We start from the raw sequence: 13,690 nt of genomic DNA, 5'->3' as shown, positions 1-13,690 counted from the left end.
AGAATTTCTAGGGCCTCTGCCCTTTTGTCATCAGGCAGGAAATCTAGCAGGGGAGCCATCTTGAACTAGAGCTCCCTGTCGTAGCGGGCCACGATCGCTAAGGCATTGGCCGCCTTAATCGTCGTTGCCACCGAGATGACTCGTCGTCCCATAGAGTCCAACTTCTTGTCCTCGCTGTCCGGTGGGGAAGTGGAAGTTGAAGCCGCCGTGCCTGCTGCCTTCTTCTTAGCCGCTGCCGAGACGACAGAGTCCGGCGTGGGCTGGGCCCTGAGGCACAAGGGGGAGGCATCAGGGACTCGGTACTTCTTCTCGTACCTGTCCCTCTTGGCGGGTGTCGTGGCAGGGTTCTTGAGGACAGCAAGCCCCTCGTCCCAGATGTTGTCGAGTAAAGGCACCGTGACGACAGTCTTCCACTCGTCGTTGGTACAGAAACCCCTCCCTTTTCTGTTCTTCAGGCCAGAGCTGGAAGAGCTCGGATGCCCTGGTTGTTATGGCTTGGAAAGAGCCAACCTCGTCGGGTGAGTGACGACGGGATGTCTGCTGTGTCATCGCCGCAGTCATCGTCCGTCGCCGTATCCTGTCCCGGCAAGGGGTCCACCCGTCTCGCAGGCACGAAGGGTGGAGCGGGGTGGACTCTCCTCCGCTTGTTCGGAGGGCTTCCCGACGGGCCTGGTTCTGGCTCCTCCGTCGAGGTGCGTGGTAATCTCGTCCTTATCTCGGTACATAAGGATTCGATTGCCAACAAAATAGCCGCCGAGCTATCCTGGGGCTCGGACAATTGGCTGCGACGGACGGGATGGCCGCTCCATTGGGCCCTGTTCGTTGTTGGCATCTTCGGTCATGTCAGCAGGGACCGTCCCCTGGGATCGAACCTTCTCGAACCTCTCGTTGAGGTTTATATACCTCTCGTTGAGGCCCCTCTCGGTCTCCACCAGTTCCTCCTCAGAGCCTGATTCCGAGTCTGTAACAGCCACCGCCCCCCCCCCCCCCGCTCTTTATCAGCCAGGGGCTTCACGGGGGTCTTAGCGATGTGCTGGAAAGAGGATTCCCTCCGCGGCGGCAGGGATACTCTGGGCCCAGAGGCCGTTTCCATTGGTGTAGTTTCAGCCGGCTCTGCCAGGGTCGCAGAGACCACTTTGGTAGAGGCCTTAGCCGGGTGGATCATGGCCCTCACCACCTTAGGAGCGTCCTGGGCCTTCGCCTTGGGGGGAGGGTCAACGCCTCACTCCCCCTTCGAGATCGACCGGGTACACTCCAGCGGCCTACCCAGGTTCTCGGACTTCCTCTTCCCCGAACCAGAGCGCTGGTTCGTGGTCGAACGTGCCGGGGAAGTAGCGCCCTGCTTGGCAAACGAAGAGCCCGACCTTTCGGCGCTCGCGGACTTGCGGTGCTTGGCCTTCTATTGGGCCCCCATCGCCGGGGTGCACTCAAACGACTTAGAAGCCCGCTCAGACTTCCTCGCCTTCTCACTTGCTGTGCCCTTCTCAAGCCAGGTGGCGAGGCGGGAACGACGATCTTGTTTGGTCCGTTCCGAAAGGTTCTTGCAGAACGCACAGTCCTTCTCCACGTGCGTCTTGTCCCCATGGAGGCAGTAGAGGCATCGCGAATGCTCGTCCTCCTTAAAAACTTTATATAATCCGCATCCAGGGCAGTTCCTGAACAGCTTGGATCCGGGCGTCAAGCGCACCTTGCCCTCGGCCATGTCCATTGAGGTAGGCCGCAGATCTTCCGGAATCCTCCAAGAAATCTAAACTCGACAAAAACTTCACCCTTGAGGGGCGTAGAAGAATTCCGAAACGGGTCTCCATTATCGGAAGTAGAAACGGTGGAGCTTGAGGCTCGATTAAACCGAAAAAATGAGAAATTCTCCTGAAAAAGCGTGAAAACGCAGTAAAAAACGCGAGAGCTAAACACAAGGACTCCCAACACTTGAGCGTGCAGTAAAAATCTGAGGATCGCTGCCAGAGGCGGGGCTTAGGGAGAGGGCAGTCATTGGCTGGGGGCAGTATGACACAGATCAGTGATTGGTTACTACTAAGGAAGACAGATCAGAAACAAAACATACTGAATTTTTCTGTACCGAGGATTCCCAGCCTGACGACGGGGAATACGCATGTGAATCCATGCCAGACCCCATGCTGGAGAACCAATTCTATAGCACCTTTTTGTAGATTAAGTGCTACTTCCTGCTGCAACACACTCAGATGGGGTTTAGCTACAAACACCGGTGGAATGTGCGGAGGGTTGCTTTTGAATTGCAGGGAATGTCCGTATCTTACTGTGTCCAACACCCACTGATCCGTTGTTCTTTGCTCCCATTCGTCGATGTAGCACGATACTCTGCCTCCCAGAACGTTCCATTGCCCGTCATTGCTGGTCCTTGGTCTGCTTATCCCTCGTCGACGAGTAACCTGTTCTCTTCCTGGAGGTCTGGTAGTCCCGGTGTTTTGCCGCTTGAGAAGCCCGTCTGTATCCCTGGGAGTGGTACGCCGGCCTACTGAAGGATCTGTCTCTCGATGCCGAGAATCTGGGGTTTCCCGATGCTCCCCTAAAGGGACGAAAAGACCTGAAACTCCGACCACTCCGGAGGGCACCCAAGGAACACGCCATGTCCGAGTCCTCCTTCATGCCCTTCGGGGCCTAGTCCACCTTCTCGCCGAACAGAAGGTCTCCCTCGAAAGACATATCCAGCACCTTGTATTGCACCTCTGGTCTAAAGTTGGTGCATTTTAGCCATGCTTGCCTTCGGAGAACCACACCGTTATTCACCTGTTTAAACCCCGATTCTGCGAGGTCCACTGCAATGTTTATGGCATGATTGGAGGCCTCTTCACCTTCCTTGACCAGTAACATCGCCGCCTTACGATGTTCTTCCGCCAGATGCTCCAGCATAGGTGCCAGTCGATGCCACATCTCTCGGTCGTATCTGGCTACTATAGCCAGAGAGTTGGCCGCTTTCACTGTGGTTGCTCCTACCGACAGCACTTTTTTGCCAAAGGCATCCTATCTTCTGGCCTCATTTTCCAGGGGGGTGGGGGGTTGTGCACTTGTGCTGGGCCCTCGCCTTTCTCGCCGCCGACACCACCGAGTCAGGGGTTGGTTGGGAGGACAGACACTTGGGGGTAGTTTCTGGGGCCTTAAATTTTTCCACCAGGCGACCTTTTATTGCCGGTTCCAAGAAAGGGCGACGCATGGTCTGTAACCCCTCCTGCCACACATGATCCAGGATGGGAACCAAGGAACAAGTTACTTACCTGTAACTGTTGTTCTCCAGCATGGGTCTGGCATGGATTCACATGCTCATGAATATTCCCCGTCGTCAGGCTGGGAATCCTCGGTAAAGAAAAAACCAGTATCAGTTTCGTTTCTGATCTGTCTTTCGTAGTAATAACCAATCACTGGTCTCTGCGTCATACTGACCACAGCCAATGACTGCCCTCTACCTAAGCACCGCCTCTGGCAGCCATCTTCAGATTTGGAAGCACGTGAAGTGGCAGTATGACCAAGTGAAGAGCCGCAGAGGGGTAGGCGGGAGGGTTCGCATGTGAATCCATGCCAGACCCATGCTGGAGAACAACAGTTACAGGTAAGTAACTTGTTCCTTCTCCAGCATGGGGTCTGGCATGGATTCACATGCTCATGAATAAAGAATACATAGCAGTACACACATGCACAACCACGGGAGGTGGCAAAGGCTCAACATTAAGCATCACATCAACTCAACATTAAGCATCTTACCTCCTCACCAGGCTCACCTCAGGCGAACAGGTTGCGCAGCACTGCTTGGCCGACCCTGGACTCCTCCCTGGAATCCCGGTCGACGCAGTAGAATTTCGTGAAGGTGTGCGTCGACCTCCACGTAGCAGCCCTGCATATGTCCAGCAGGGGCACACCAGATAGGAACGCCGTGGTAGCTGCGATCGCTCTGGTGGAATGGGCTCTCGGACGGCCAGGCAGCGGTCGGTTTGCCAACCGGTGACAGTACATGATACAGCCGGAGAGCCATCTGGAGATGGAAGCCTTCGAGAGAGCCTTCCCCTGATTGACAGGTCCAAAGTTCACAAAGAGTTGTGACGTCTTCCGAAAACCTTTCGTGCGGTCCACGTAGAACTTCAGCGCTCTAGCTACATCCAGCGAGTGCAAAGTCCTCTCAGCCGGCGACGAAGGCGACGGGAAGAACACAGGTAACACCAAGGGTTCGTTGAGATGAAAGTCCGACGGTACCTTGGGCATGAAGGAGGGGTGCGTCCTGAGCACTACCCTCGTGTCGTGGAAAGTCAAGTACGGTGCCTTGCAGGAAAGGGCCTGGATCTCTCCCACTCGTCGTGCGGAGGTGATGGCCACGAGAAAAGCTGTTTTCCACGATAGAAACTTCAACGGGGCCGAGTGCAGAGGCTCGAACGGAGGTCCCATGAGTTTGGTCAGTACCACGTTGAGCTCCCACGCCGGGGCCGGAGCCTTCACCGGCGGGAACGATCTGAACAGTCCCTTCATGAACTCTTTCACCAGACGATGAGACCACAAGGACGTCCGGCCCGTGGTTCTGGTGTATCGGGAGATCGCAGCAAGATGAATCTTGATGGACGCGTGTGCCAGACCAGCTTTGGCCAGCGTCAGCAGGTACGGCAGCACTTGGGGAGCCGTAATCCGTAGAGGGTTAATCTTCTGTGCGTGGCACCAGACAGAGAACCTCTTCCATTTGTGTCCGTAGCATTTAAGAGTCGAGGACGCCCTGGCCTTTGCAAGAACCTCTCTGCAGTCGGCCGGTATGTCGTATCCTCCAAACTCTAGCGCTGCAGGAGCCAGGCCTGCAAGTTCAGCGACTTCGGGTCGTGGTGGAGGATGGCGCCTCCTTCCCTGGAGAGTAGATCCGCGTCCGCCGGCAGCTTGATTGGCGGGGACGCCGACAAGTCCAGAAGGTCCGGGAACCATATCTGCCTCGGCCACGCAGGTGCGACGAGGATCATCCTGCACCGTGACCTCTTGAGCTGGTTGACGAGCCGGATTAGCAGAGGCAAGGGAGGGAACGCGTAGAGGAACAGGCCCTCCCAGGGGAACGAGAAAGCATCGCCCATGCTCCTCGTCTGGGGAAACCTGCTGGCGAACCTCCGGCACTTGGTGTTCGTCGCCGTCGCGAACAGGTCGATCTGGGGTGTGCCCCACCGTCGGAAGAGGCGATCCACCAGATCCTGCCGTAGTTCCCACTCGTGGCACGAGCGCAGCTCCCTGCTGAGTGAGTCGGCGATGGTGTTTTTTATCCCTGCCAGATGAAACGGCACCAGAAGAATCCCTTGAGCGACGGCCCAATGCCACAGGTCCTGCGCCTCCTTGGACAGCGCTGGGGACCTGGTTCCGCCCTGTTTCCTGATGTAAAACATGGTGGTGGTGTTGTCGGTGAAGATCCTCACCACCTTGCCCTTGAGGGACGGAAGGAAGGACCTGAGGGCCCAAAACACTGCACGGAGCTCCAGGACGTTGATATGCAGGGACTTCTCCGTCGGGAGCCAGAGTCCCCTTGCGTGCAGATTTTCGGAGTGCGCTCCCCACCCTTCTAGGGAGGCATCCGTGGTCACAGTCACCTGGTGGGCTGGGGTCTGGAAGTCCATGCCCGCCGTCAGATGCGCGCGGGTGCCCCACCACCGTATCGCTCGTCGGAAACTCTCGTCGAGCTTGATCCTTTCCTCGAAGCTGCCCGTCGTCTGGATCCAGCGCGCATCCAGGAACTCTTGCAACGGGCGCATCCGGAGCCTGCACATGGGAATGAGGTAGATGCAGGAAGACATCATCCCGAGGAGGGACTTGATGGACCTCACCTTGGCCGCGTCGGCCACCAACATCCGTTGCACCTTGCCCAAGATGGTCCTGGTCCTCTCCTCCGACGGGGAGGCCAGAAGGGACACTGTGTCGAGCCTCGCTCCCAGAAACAGTGCGACTTGCGCGGGCACCAGGTGGGATTTGGCGTAGTTCACGGAGAATCCCAGGTCCGTGAGGAGTTGGACGGTCCTTGCCGTGTGGACCACGGCGAGCTCCCTCGTCTTGGCGCGGATGAGCCAGTCGTCCAGGTAGGGGTAGACGTGAATCCCCTCGCGGCGCAGCTGCGCCGCCACCGGTGCGAGGCACTTGGTGAAAACCCTGGGTGCCGACCGCAGTCCGAAGGGAAGGGCTTTGAACTGGTAATGACGCCCTTGGACCACGAATCTGAGGAATTTTCGGTGCCCCTTTAGGATGGGAATGTGGAAGTAGGCATCCTCCAAATCCAACGACGATAGGAAGTCTCCTTCCTCCAGCTGACCCAGGACGTGCTGGAGGGTGACCATCCGGAACTTCTGCGCCTTGATGAACTTGTTCAGGCGTCGCAGGTCCAGGATGGGGCGCCATCCTCCCGTCTTCTTCTTCACGAGGAAGTAACGCGAGTAGACTCCGGAGCCCCGAAGCCTCTTTGGGACGAGTTCGATGGCGCCCTTCCTGAGCATCGCCTTTACCTCCAGGAGAAGTTGAGGGACGTGAAGTTCTTTCCTGGCCACGGGGGGGACGCGCGGGCACCTTCTTTGAAACTCGAGCGCGTGGCCCCGGGCCAGGGCGTCCAGCACCCAACGGTCGGTGGAGATGGACTCCCACACGCTGACGAAGCCCGCCAGCCGGCCTCCCACCGGGGTGCTTCGGTGGGGGCCCGACCCCACGGCCGGTTCAATCCTGCTTGGACGCGGCCTTGCCGCCTTGGCCTCCTTGGCGACGACGGCGGGGGCCGCCAGACTTGCCTCGTCCTCTGTAGGCCTCTTGCGACGACGAGCGGGCCGCTTGACGGTAGGAAGCGAAACCGCCGCCGGAACCTTTGGAGGCGCCCTTGCCTCCGCCGCTCCGAAAGGGCGTCCGCCGTTGCTGCAGCACTCCAAGGGCCCGGGCCGTCTCAGTATCCGCCTTGATGGCCTGAAGGGAATCGTCCACTGTCTTCCCAAACAGGTTGTTCCCGTCGAAGGGCATGTCCAGGACCCTGTTCTGGACGTCCTGCCGAAAGTCCGTAGCCTTGAGCCATCCGCGACGTCGAAGGCAAACGCCGTTGCCCATCTGGCGGAACCCAGTGTCGGCGATGTCCGTCGCCACGGTGATGGCGTGGTCCGAGGCCACCTCACCTTCCTGCAGGATCTCAAGGGCCTCCGCCCTCTTGTCGTCCGGCAGAAAATCCAGCAGGGGAGCTATCTTGTACCAGAGTTCCCTGTCGTAGCGGGCCACGATAGCCAAGGCGTTGGCCGCTTTAATCGTCGTCGCCGCCGACGAGATGACTCTGCGTCCCATGGCATCCAATTTCTTTCCCTCGCCGTCCGGCGGGGAAGTCGACGTGGAGGCCGCACCCCCCCCCGCTTTCTTCCTGGCTGCCGCGGAGACGACGGAGTCCGGGGTAGGCTGCGCCCGGAGGCATAGGGGGGCCGAGTCCGGGACCCGGTACTTTTTCTCGTACCGGTCTCTTTTCGCTGGCGTCGTGGAAGGGTTCTTGAGGAGGGAAAGGCCCTCATCCCAAATGTCGTCCAACAGAGGCACTGCGAGGACCGTCTTCCTCTTGGTCTCGCGCCGTTGGTAAAGGAAGCCTTCCTTTTTCTTCTCCTCAGGGCAGAGTTGGAAAAGCTCGGATGCCCTGGCGATCATTGAGTGGAACGATCCAATCTCGTCGGGCGGAGAAGCCCTGGGGGGAGGCGACGACGGAAAATCCTCGTCGTATGCCTCGTCGTCCGTACCCGTCGCTGCCGTGTCAGTCCCCGTATCATCCCCTCGGGTGGACGGGGAGGAGGGCTGGACGGGGCGCGATGGTTGAAAAGGAGGCGGTGGATGGATCCTTCTTTTCTTGGTAGGGGGAACACCAGAAGGTCCCGGTTCTGGATCCCCCGACGGGAGAGGTTCCTCCGTCGGTAACGGTAGTCTCGTCCTTATCTCGGAGCATAAGGACTGTATAGCCAACAAAATGGCCGCTGAGTTGTCTTGCGGCGCTGGCAGAGGGGAATCCGACGGGCGAGCAGGGGCCCCGTCGGTATCCTCGACGATGTCGTCGTCGTCACCTGCGTCGGGGCCCATTCCGACGGGCTGGTCTTGTTCCACGCCTAGGCCGTGGCTTAAGACCTCGATCAGTTCCTCTTCTGAGGTTGAGGCCGAATCTACGACGACGCCCTGCCCCCCCTTCTTCCCCACGGAGGGTTTCACGGGGGTCCTATCGATGGGCACGAAAGAAGACTCCCTCCGAGGAGGCAGGGAGATTCTGGGCCCCGAGGCCGCCACCACTGGTGCAGCCTCCACAGGCTGGGCCAGGGCCGCCGCGACCGTTTCGATAGAGGGCTTGGTCGAATGGATCAAGGCCTTCACCACCTTAGGTGCGCTCACCGCCTTATCCTTGAGGGAGGGGGCACTGCCACGCTCCTCCTCTGCCTTAGAGCTCGACCGGGGTCTCTCCAGGAGCTTCGCCGGGTGCTCGGCCTTCCTCTTACCCGACCCAGAGCGTTGGCTCGTGGTTGATGGTGCCGGGGAGGGTGCGCCCTGCCTGGCGCCCGTAGAGCCCGACCGTTCGGCGCTCCCGGTGCCAGCGGACTCGCGGTGCTTGGCCTTATGTTGGGCCCCCGTCGCCGGGGCGCCCTCAAAGGTCTTAGAAGACCGCTCAGATTTCTTCTTCTTCTCGCCAGACGGGCTCTTACCCTCCAGCCAGCTGGCGAGACGTTGATGGCGGTCCTTCATGGTCCGTTCCGACATGTTGCCGCAAAACGCACAGTCCTTCTCCACGTGCGTCTTGTCCCCATGAAGGCAGTAAAGGCAGAAAGAGTGTTCGTCCTCCTTGAAGACGTTCTGCAGCTGGCATCCAGGGCAGGCCCTGAACAGCTTTCCGGGCGTCGAGCTTCCCTTCTCCTGGGCCATCTCCGAGACCGGGCCTGAGAAGCTTCTGGAGTCCTCCGAAGTGTAGCTCGACGAAATCTTCACCCTTGAGGGGCACAGATGAATCCGACACGGGTCCCCGTTGATCGGATGTAGGATCGGTGGAGCTTGAGGCTCTTTTGACCGAAAGAATCGAAGTTTTTGTGAAAAAGCGCGAAAAAATAGCACTAACGCTCGAGAGCAATAGCACGAGGATCCCAACACATGAACGTGCGGTAAAAATCTGAAGATGGCTGCCAGAGGCGGTGCTTAGGTAGAGGGCAGTCATTGGCTGTGGTCAGTATGACGCAGAGACCAGTGATTGGTTATTACTACGAAAGACAGATCAGAAACGAAACTGATACTGGTTTTTTCTTTACCGAGGATTCCCAGCCTGACGACGGGGAATATTCATGAGCATGTGAATCCATGCCAGACCCCATGCTGGAGAAAAACACAGACCTTCTCTTTCCCATGTGGTCGAAAAGAAAGCAGTCCTTTTTCTCCTCTTCCTGGGCCAACCCGAATTCTGTACATGCTTTGGCCATCATGGCGTGAAATGATCCAAAGTCGTCCGGGGGAGACGGCTTAGCCGAGCTTCTCGGGGTTTCTAATTCCACCTCAGACTCCCAGGTTGGATCCCTGGAGGGGGAAAGTGAGACATCCGATAAGGCTCTCCTGCCGTGGCCGACGAGACAGGCCCGGTTCGTCTATGGCTCACCTGGCCGGAGTTGCTTGAGGTAGCTTCTCGTCCAGTGTCTTCAGCAACGTTTGTAACGTGGATAAAACCTCCAGCGACAAGAGTGACTGCGGATTGAGAAGAGGGGTATACCCCGGAATGCTCCTGGAGAGAGGCCTGGTAATCCCTCGTAACCTGAGGTCTGCAGGGCCAGCTACTCTCAAATCCTCATCTCCCGAGGACACAGACAAGGCCTCTTGCTGCAGTAGGGTCTCCGGCAAAACCAGGACGAATACTTCTGGTCGCCAGGCCTCTTGCAGGATCGCCATCGACAAGGCTAAAGCTGGCCCCATCGTCGTCGCCGTCACCGGCCCAAGAACAGTTGAGACCAATTGTGTCAGTGGCAGAAGTGGTCGACGACTGCCCTGCCGTCGACAACAGTGGTGGTTGTGTAGGTCCCTGAGGCGTTCCCGCCTTTTCTGAACTTGACCTACGCTTTTCAACTCGAGGTCGTTCTGTGATGATCGCCCGAGTAGGATTTTGACTTTTCTGTCTTTCTTCGTCGAAGATGAGGACGAGGCTTTCTTCGACGAAGACTCCTTAGAATGGCTTCTCGATGATTCCTTCTCCGCCGGTCGTGATTTCTTCACCGGGGGTTCAGACGATGTCAAGGGGCGCAGGGCCCCTGAAGATATTGACGCTGAGGCCACGCTGTGCGTGGAGTCTACCTCTAAAGGCGGGTATGCCCAGGCTCCATCGTTTCACCATGCCACAAGTCGCCAACTTCAATCTTTAAGGGTCTTCAGGGAGAAGCCCTTACATATGTCGCACTGCCGAATGATGAGGGTATAGACAATCAATATATGCAAATCCATATGTCCGTCCCCCTCGTACACCTTCAACCCGCACGTAGCGCACGGGCGGAACAGCTCTTTTCCTGACATCAGGCCAAAACTCCAACAGCACAACCTAGACAAAATAGTAAACTACACGAGGTGCTCCCACTACTTTGGAGACTGTTGAAATCTGAAGGGAGCCGCGGGGGCAGGGCATTTATACCGCTACGTCCCAGTGGGGCGTGCGTGGGCGGCCCCAAAACGACATAGATGGGACACAAAAGTGTCTGAGGTTTTCCTATGGGAAATGGCTTTATAAGTGTACCGAGGGTTCCCAGTCTGTCGACGGGGAATATTCTAAGCATGTGAATCCATGAAAGATCCAATGCTGGAGAAAGTAGAAATAGGAAGAAGTGATTGAAACCAAACTTCAAAACGCAGCGTGGCTCAAAGAGGGGAAAAAGTTCCTCTGCAGTCGTCAACACTGCTCAGCGGGTAAAGCAAATTCGCTGAATGATATTTAATGCTTTGAAGTGATCCAAGTTCCCTTGAACTGCAGCGTGGCTCAAAGAGGGAAAAAGTTCCTCCGCAGTCACCAACACTGCTCAGCGGGTGAAGCAAATTCGCAGAATGATAAAAGCATTAGGTCCAGAGGTTGAGTGGAAGCTCAAAGGCTCCAATAGCCTGCAAGCACTTCCTCACTCCCCTCGATTCCCGGGAAGAGAGAACAAAGTGTCAGAAATCTTCTCAGGATTAGTTGCATTGCAATATGTTGTTTTAACAGTAGTATGGCGATAGTATGGCTAGTCCTAGTTCTTTTCGATCTGTGATATGTCAAAGAGCTTCACTGCAGTGGCCAGAAAAAAGTCAGGTGGGACTTAAAGTACACCCCACACCTATATCCCGGTACGGACCAATGAAACCTGGTGTCCGATGGATAATGTAAGGTAATCACAAACTAACAAAAAGGAAAAATAAAAAGGTGGTGAAAGTAGTGTGAACACCTATTACTGCTACCACAGGGCCGTAAACCAGAACACAGAAGATTGGGCTGGGCTATCCGTGTAAACCCCAACAAGTTTTGATAGGGCAAATGTTGAACGCATGAACGAATAGCGTGAAATTTAGTTTGGGGGCCGGGGGAGTAGAAGTCTTGCCGTTTACCTTGATTAGTTGCAAAGTGAATGCCTCACCACTGCAGCCCGCACCTCGAACACCAAACACACAACAGCACATTGCAGCGCTCCGCTTCCAGTGGGGTTTTTGTAGCTGGTGCTGTCTCTGCCACCAATAGCAGACACAGACTTCCAAGGAGTTTGCAGTAAAAATAAAAGTGCTCCACAACAAAATGGCAGAAAAACACAGCACTTCCAGTGGAGTTTTTGTAGCTGGTCCTGTCTCGGCCTCCACTGTAGACGCAGAAAGAGGACTTCCAGGAGTTTTCAACAAAAACGAAAGTGCTCCACAGCAAAACTGCAGAAATGGCCGAAAGAAACACTAATTGTATGCACGATAAAGGCTTATTTGGCAATCAAATATAAATAGCACATTTAGTCTGTGTCTCATATTTAATATATGTAAGCCACAGAGTGACATTTACGTTTTATTTATTTTTACATGACAAGTAGATTTGTTAAACATCTTGTCCCGCGGACAAGTAGATTAAAAGAAATTCCACACTCCAGTCATGGTCATGGGTGCCACTTACTGAGCAGAACGCACATGGTGCAGCCAAAGTTTCCAAAGCCAGGTTTCCATCTAGAGGGCATCAAAGCTGGCAGTCAAGGTCAGAGCAAAACGCCAGTCATTGTTAGAAAGATGACACAGCAACCACAGTCAAGGTTAGGGAGTTAATGCAGAAAGGAATGAGATTTTTGGCATGCATAAGACGGCCCATAAGCCTTTACGGCCATAACGTCAAATCTTTGCCAGAGACACAGATACGCACAGCAACACGATAAGGTGCTAATGGGATGGGTCTGGATAAACAGAGTGGAATAGTACAGGTATCACTATGTACTGTAAAACCACGCCCTCAAGGTCAGAGAATGTTGGTTAATGTGACCAACCAAATTTATTTGACTGACTTTACTGTATGAGGCTCATTCCGTAAAACCGTATACAAACATGGAGATTTTAGATGGTGGGGGTGCAATTTGACAGGGATACTTTGCCAGTTTCCCAGTCAATTTCTGCACAGTTGTATGAAAATAAATCTGGTCTTACTGGATTACATAGTGATGTGTTTATAGCTTCCTACAAGGCTACTTCTAGGATCAGGAATCTGTGGGAGGAAGGAACCCACAACAAAGTACACTAAAAACTGGAGCTGGAGGTATTGACACAAATTAAATATTCAGAAGATATTTGCGCAATTTAAACTTTTTAAAGTTCACTTCAAAGAAAATTCTCATGCAAAAGTCCTACCTTTTCACGCCTTATTATATCGATTAGTCTTCCTGGAGTTGCACAGAGTATATTACAACCTTGATATATCTGGCGAAGTGAATGAATGGTTTGTGTTCCACCATAGACCACAACTGGCTTTATACACGTTCTAAAACGAAAACATTTATGCATTGATCATTAACACAAAGCATCACTGCATGGAGAAAATAATGGGACCTTAATTCTTGACTCTCAAACAATACTATTAAAACTAATGCTATTTTCACTGCAGTCCATGTACAGAGTTCCATATTATTGCTTTTAAACTGCCACATTTGCAATGAAATCAAACTTTGCTCCTATGCTACATGTATAATGAGATCTGGGAGGAAAAGGAAGTGTTTTACTTGAGAGGCTGTCAAATTGTTGAAAGCACCTCACAATCCATCTGGCAACAGTAGCTTTAGAGACCAGGTAAACTCCTCTTCCAATTGCCAGTGACACAAAGAACTGATCTGTTTTCTTCAGTTGCTTTGTTTTATTAAGGTACTGCATGACAGCCATCGGTACATCCAAAGTATGAAGGAGTCGTACCCTCAAATTGAGAGATATGAGAGAAAGCTGTACGTTTAAATGACTGACATGAAATTTGGATATGTATTTTGGTGAAAAATGTGGGTTTGTTCTTAAGACAACCTTGTTTTTGTGCACTATAACAAAAGGATCTGCCACTGATAAAGCTATTAGTTTACTAATTCTGCGAATAGATGCAATAGCTACAAGGAAAGCCAATTTATAAGTGAGGTCTTTTAAGGATGCTGTATGCATTGGTTCAAAAGTTGGACCCATGAGTTTGATTAGCACAACATTAACATCCAAACCTGGTGGCCGATTCACT

The 13,690-nt window shown here is 54.4% G+C and overlaps 1 protein-coding gene across 3 annotated transcripts in view; it reads right to left on the bottom strand.

The window, feature by feature from the left end:
• Window positions 1-13,690, bottom strand: part of DDX4 (DEAD-box helicase 4) — a 1,871,246-nt gene that overhangs the window by 522,508 nt on the left and 1,335,048 nt on the right. For all 3 annotated transcript variants that reach the window (XM_069627287.1, XM_069627289.1, XM_069627288.1), the window contains exon 16: window positions 12,832-12,961. In XM_069627287.1, the coding sequence (XP_069483388.1) occupies window positions 12,832-12,961 (130 nt within the window). The remainder of the gene's footprint in view (window positions 1-12,831; window positions 12,962-13,690) is intronic.

This window comes from Ambystoma mexicanum, chromosome 6p (assembly GCF_040938575.1).
Source record: "Ambystoma mexicanum isolate Mex_15411 chromosome 6p, UKY_AmexF1_1, whole genome shotgun sequence".
NCBI lineage: Eukaryota > Metazoa > Chordata > Amphibia > Caudata > Ambystomatidae > Ambystoma > Ambystoma mexicanum.
The sequence above is the reverse complement of the archived record's forward strand: the minus strand, read 5'-3'. Positions and strand labels throughout refer to the sequence as shown.